The 6848-nt window shown below is 35.9% G+C and overlaps 1 protein-coding gene across 1 annotated transcript; it reads right to left on the bottom strand.

Moving 5' to 3' along the window:
- Nucleotides 1–218: 218 nt before the first annotated feature.
- On the bottom strand, nucleotides 219–5933 carry LOC119193700 (struthiocalcin-2-like). The gene is given in 8 exon segments (XM_037447327.1): nucleotides 219–740; nucleotides 1003–1057; nucleotides 1407–1493; nucleotides 1496–1538; nucleotides 2470–2591; nucleotides 3985–4043; nucleotides 4719–4825; nucleotides 5673–5933. Coding segments are annotated over 7 exon segments (489 nt in total). The 5' UTR covers nucleotides 4724–4825; nucleotides 5673–5933; the 3' UTR covers nucleotides 219–622.
- Nucleotides 5934–6848: the final 915 nt, after the last annotated feature.

Raw genomic sequence — 6848 nt, 5'->3', positions numbered from 1 at the left:
TTTGTGTAATGCTATCACAGCGATTCGGTTCTCTTTATCACCCCACACCATTTTAATATCGCAAAATATTTTACAATGTATTGGCGCCAAAATGAGAAAACACAATGAACAATCGTATAAAAATGACAGATTCGAAATTCAAATGTAATATTTTTTTATAATTAAGTGTAACAGTATTTATGGCCAGACTAAGTATATAATTACTTATGAACGTTTAAGCTGTACTAGGTATATGCAATTGAACAATGACGCTTTATATACACATTATGTTATAACACTTGCTGTGCAAAACCCGCCCTAGAGGCTTGTTACATAAAGTCGCATCCTATAAGCAATTAATGCACATTTAAAAAGGCCAAATTATGGCGTTCATGAAGTGATGCAACTTCCTTCCAGCATGCCTATAGAGTCTCAAGCTGAGGCAAAACGAATGAACATTAAAATTTTTGCCTGGATCAGTTTGATAAGTAAATTCGTGGAAATCCTGAATCCATCAGAGGTAATTTAAGCTGCATCAAGCGACATAGGTGGCTTCCACACATCCTTAGCTTACTAGAGAATTGGAATGGTACCCTTTGGGTAGTGGCGAGGTAATACAGATATATAATAGATTCCTATTTTATTAAGTTGACGAAGTCTGAATCTCGCAGATGTATGGTTGTCTCCTGTGGCACCACCAGTCTCTGTAGCCAGGGTTGATGGCGTCCACGCCGGCGCAGTGGGGCTCCTGTGGGTTTTTGCTGTAACAAAACAGAAGATCAAAATAAGGTTTGTGGAGGGAATATCAAAATATAGATACATCCAAGTCATACATTATTCTTGCAAGTTTGGATCACCCCTGTATTATATACTGTCCCACTGTTGGGCACGGGCCTCCTCTACTACTGAGAAGTATTAGGCCTTAGTCCACCACGCCTCGCTCGTACCTTATATCACTCTCTATAGTTTTATAAAAATCTTTTGCATTGCTTTGAGGCTTAGATACGTTATTGCAATATTTACCTGATGTATTTTTCCCTCGCCCATCTGTTGAATCCTGTGTCGTCTATATTCTCACCTGAAATGAAGCGAAAAACTTTTAACCGACTTATTGGACTAGTGATTGTATACTTGGTCTGATTCGGAATACGTCTCATCATAATCCGATCTAATAGATCGGATTATCAGTAGGATTACAGAAAAGTTCTATACGTCTTTGGAATTTGTGCTTGACGTTATATCTCATTTCGAGATAAATGAATGTCAGTTTAAAAGATGCAATCCTGTCTTCTGTAGTGAGGCTGAGCTAATTTCTCTTTTTTAAGTTTCTTGTCAACGGTAACATGGAGAGTATCTATAGCAGATAGTGACCATTTTTGACCAGAAACCTTTCTACGCTTTGTGATAGAATGCGAATGAATTCTTACCATCAACGTTCTCCCAGACGGTGTAGTCGTTGAGGCTGTGCACTCCCACCCAGGCGATGAGCTTGAACTCGGCGCCGATGATGGACGGTAGTGCATCGCGCGCACTATCTTCTGAATGTACGCGAACTCTTGCTGCAAGAAAAAACCCATTAGCATAATTTATTATAGCAAGTAATCGCATTTTTGTCACCGTCTTGGTTTAGTAGCCTCGTTTATGGGTGTGAACGACGAGGTAATGGATTCAAAGCGAGGTAGAGCGATGCAATATAGGTTTTTAAAATCATTTGCATCCTTAGAGTGGATGTAAAGTAGGTGGTCGTACAAGTAGTTCATTCTGTATTAAAAAATGGCGTTCGTGTCAAATTGAAAACAATAAATAGAAGAAATATAGTCATTTTCTGGAATGAATTATTTCCCCGATTAGAAATCGAACCTCAGATCATTCTGAGCCTTAAGAACATACGTGTTGTAAGGAAAACCATTTGTAAAACATTTACCGTAATTAGGGCGTTTGGTTGTTTGTTTTCCTTGAGTTCTGGTTTTTTGTTTTAATTTGTAGGTAATAGTCTGTTTCAATGGTGATTGTTTTGTTTTCATATAATGAGTAAATAAATTGTTTATGGTTTATGTGAAATTGATAAAATAATGTCATAGAAATGTTATTTATTTTCCTTATTCAAAATCGACCCGTAATTTAAATTAAGTCTAAGATTTGCGTTTCAACTCTTTTTCAGGATAATATAGTCAATTTCCAGCGTTAAAAGTAGATAGATATATCTATCTAGAGATATCTCACTTTACATCACTTTTGTAGAAGAAACAACAATCAAACGCACAAACGCATTAACTAGATAAAGTGACTTTAACGATGTCTTCCACACAACCATAGCATGGATTTTTTTTCCGCAGAGAACTTAGAATGTGGGTGAACTTAAATGTACAAATAGAATATATAACAATAAATAAGTTTATATGGTAATCGAGGACTTGGGTGTGTTAGTGTTTCTTCTAACACCCTAACATGTCCACCAACTTTCATCTATATTATAGTAGCATTCCTCACCTCAGACTTGGGCACTGCTAACTTGGCACCCTCTTCGGCGCAGAGTTTCATCGCTCGCTGCCACGTCTGTGCCACGTAGACCAGCTTGTATCCATGGCCGTCTTCTTCGTTTATTAAATATCCTGGAATTATATTAAAATGAGGATACAATTGCTACGGCTGATATTGCAACTAGTATATGCAATCTATATATAAAAAAATATGCAATATGTTCCCTATGAACCGCAAAATGGTTGGAGTGATTGTAATGAAATTTTCAGGCAATAATCAGATTAGCCCGACGAATGATTCTGTGAAGGGGTCTGTGTAGTATTCGGACCACCAGAAGTTAGTTCTCTAGAGATAATTAGTGCAATCCATGTGAAACAGGGGCGGGTTGCCAGTAGGCATAAAATATCTCCAAATCTTTCATTTATTAAGTACATCAAATTACATAAGTTTAAATTCTGAAGAGTTGGGAAGAATAATTTCCATGACGTGATTACGATAAAGTCTCTCAAAATGTAACCTTTGCATATGTAAGTAATCTGTTTGTGAAATCTAACATGCAATTATATTATCTATTTGATTTATGAAATTATATTTTTACTCAGTCAGTGACGTTTATTATTTTCAGGTAAGGTAAATAATAAATTCTTGGTAAATTTGTTTGTGATATTTAAAATTAGGATCTCGTATTCTCAAACATTACTTAGGTAAGTACGGAGTAATGATTTCATAATAAGTCTGTTTCTCAGTGCTGCGGGCATGACAACCTTCGCAGTGCATAGGCATAGGGGCGCTGTGATTTGCTAATATTGAGATACAACTACGTCAGTTAAACAAAGCTGAAGGAAGTCAATAAACTATGAAATTACGGACACTATGCCTTCAGGCGTACTGTGTGTCTATGCACATAATAAAACATCTCATGTCTCAGGTTGGCGAGCGCAGCAGAATACCAAACAGTATTTATTTAAGGTGTTGGATTTCTACTGTTTATGGGCGGTCGTATCGCTTTCCATTAGGCGAACGGCAAGCTAGTCTCGTCATTTAAAGCAATAAAAAATAAAATGCGGGCCTTAATTTAATCAGTGCTAATAATGGATTGAGTTCATACAACATATACTTTTATGTACATGGAAACCTTTATCTCTGAAGTGGTAGGTAAAGGTCAACGCAATATCAAACAATTCCAATCAAGGGCAATTCAATTGTTTTGAAGTCGAACTCATCCTTTTTAAATGATTTTTCAATTGCCAGTACCTCAATGATTTCACTGATTATGCTGAAGAAATAAATTATACTATTAATTCTTAGCATCACTGTGTTGCCTTTCGGGATATATCTGTATGTTCGGTTTCAAACAAGCCGGCATAATTGTGACCGTCGAGGGTTAATCATTTATTGTTAGTCGACACTATCTTGTGCCCTCTCTGCTTAACATCAGATGTGGGGTAACTTTGCATTGTTCCTATCAAAACGTTGCCTAGACCAATAAAAAAAACATTAATTCTATAGACAAAGAGTACATACCTTGAGGAGCGTCTCCCTGGACCAATGCGGCGAGGAACAATGTGCAAACGACGGCCGCTCTGCAAATTTAATTAAATTATAACTTCAGTTTACTCTTTATTAAATGGAGATGAGATCCATATTTTATAAGGAGTTTTGATTATGATACCTTGCTAGTGGTAGGCTTGACTAGATACTTTATTGTTTATGTGCAAAATAGATAGCAGGTCAAAAGGATTAAAAATAACTACACATTTATTCCCCAAAGGGTAGCCAAAGAGGCAACCAGGTCATCTGCCTTTTGTCATGTGTGTTCTGTTCGATGGTGTGACGAGATCAATTAGCTCTGACCTTATGATTAAGCAATAGAATTGTTCTTACTGATAGGGCTCCCGGGCCTTCTTAATATAAACATGGTTTAGACAGAAAATTTGAAATATGGCAAGTTTTTAAACATTTTAATTCTTTGGCGGGTAGCTGATCTTCATTTTTTTTAAACGAAACGATATCAATTGCACTCATTACAAAACACTTTGCATTTTTAAATATAAGCAGTTATTAAATAAAAATCTAGTTGCCATTATTAACTTTTTTTTGAATTAAGTTTTAACTAATGGCATTTTTTTTAAATTACTTACTTAACCTACAAAATTAGTAAAAGAGACATGAAAAAAATGTTTTGTAACAATTTTTTTAAAGGCACGATTTCACTTTGCCGAATGTTCATTTGATATAATAATAATTAGAGCACTCACCTCATATTTGGTTTGTTGATACACTATCACTGAGTACTGTGAGAATTTGTCTCGTACTGCGCTTGTTACGTCCGTCCAATGATTTATATACGGGTAGAGAAAAAGCGCTGTCAACAAGATGATTCATTTAGTTTGAGGAAATGTGGATATTGGAATAGTAATAGGGATTGGTCTGATTTACTAGTTTTAGCTAGCGGCTTCACCTGCGTGTAAATTATGACAAAAATCCTTTTTTCTTGTAGTTTAACATTTCTTAGTGTAAAATAATTGGTCATCAATAAATATTTAACAAAAAATAGTGTTTATAAAAACGGGCTCCTGTAAATTCATATTTTTTGATTTAGCTACGACCTATACCGTAGATTTGTTGGACCCATCGATTTGGTTTTTGACGAATGGAAAAATTCATATGATTTATCTTGCGCGCCAAAAAAATCGATTCCAAAACCTCAGCTAAATTAGTATACCCCAAGCAAATACGTATTAGACCTATTACTCCTTCCGTTACCAACTAATGCATTAAGGATAAGAAAGCGAGTGACGCCACCGGCGAAAGTGAGTCTTAACCTCTAAACCACACTTTTAACGAGCACACGTTTGTTTTGTACTCTGAACTGTTTCGTGGGAGAAAAGACTTTGGGAATGAATACTCACGCAAATTAATGTTATGAGGAAATTTGTATGACGATCCTAATACGTATAATATGGTCCGATGCGCTTCATAGTCCAAAGAGCAGTCATAATTGTAAACATGGACTTTTCAAATTCATGACTGCCGCGGTGGCGTTACTGTATGCGTGAGTGATGTGATACCATGAGGTCTTGGTTTTATCCAAAATTAGCAAAGTTACATTGGATTTTCTGCTCCAAGCTGTTATTATGCACCCCGCCATATTTGAAGAGTCCATTGTAATGGGAACACATAATCATCTAATAATACAATGTAAGTCCTACCTCAAACTGAAATCCGAATATTTGATTAAAATATTTTACGATGATTTAGAATGTACATGTCAGAATAAGAGCCCATGGCAGCGCCAATAGCTCACTCACATACACTGTATTTATCATAAACTGAGATGAATTTGCAATTTGTACGGTGAGTCAGCTTTCCAAAGCCTCAAAGTGTCTTGTTCTTCCTTCCTTTTCCTTTTCCATGCGAGTCGAACCCAAAACTTTACGGCTTATAGCCCAATTATGTTGCCACTCGACAATAAAGCATCACATTTTTTCGCAAAAGACGTGATATCGAAATTTCGACCTTGAATCAACGCATCCTAGACACGCGTGTGCAGACATTCGTCTGATACATGATCATCACGGTAGATAAAAATATATGTTAATGTTTATCTCCAGACATAGATATACCTACGCAGCCCTGAACTTGTCGAAAATAGCAGACGGTAACTGATGTAGATTTGACAAAGTGGATAGTAACTATTAAGTTAGGATATCTTCGATTGTACAATAAAGTGTGTATTTAAAGTTTATCATACGACGCGACGTCCCATGCTACAAAATTAATCTCTATTTCCCTTTGACACTCCATAACTTGAGTACGACTTTACAATTTCATTCATATTTTTTTTTAAGTTTTCTAATAATTTGTATTCTTGCTGAAAAAATATTAAGAGAATTGGAAAACAAAAAACTGAACAATATTTTAACTTCGTGCGTTTGATTTATGTGAATTTAACAGCTTATAAACAATATATATACAAATTCTTTTGGACGTATGTATCACCGAACTCCTAAACCTTTGGACTGATTTCATGGTAATGTCGCTGTGCTCTGTCGAGGCCGCTAGTGCTATATAAAATATCCAAATGTTTTCATAAGTTTGTGTAATTTTATATTACTTACACGTGAAATATTTGCATACTGCCGGCCTAGCATGCGCACGACGACAAAATTTTGTCGACACTTTTTCTCGTGATTTTGTCGTTTATCTCTATATGTCTACCGACACTAACATGCGCTCATTTTCTCGACTTGTCACGAGAAAAGTAGAGAAAAATTAATGTTTTATTAATCCGTGGTATTTTTGTCTACGAACGAACCTTTTATTCTTTTTAGGTAAGACTCGTGAATTTTACGTGCAAGGTATGTTAGGGCTCTTAGATTGTACCC

This window comes from Manduca sexta, unplaced genomic scaffold (genome assembly GCF_014839805.1).
Source record: "Manduca sexta isolate Smith_Timp_Sample1 unplaced genomic scaffold, JHU_Msex_v1.0 HiC_scaffold_93, whole genome shotgun sequence".
Classification (NCBI taxonomy): domain Eukaryota; kingdom Metazoa; phylum Arthropoda; class Insecta; order Lepidoptera; family Sphingidae; genus Manduca; species Manduca sexta.
Note: the sequence above shows the minus strand (reverse complement) of the source record. Positions and strands in the feature narration are given on the sequence as shown.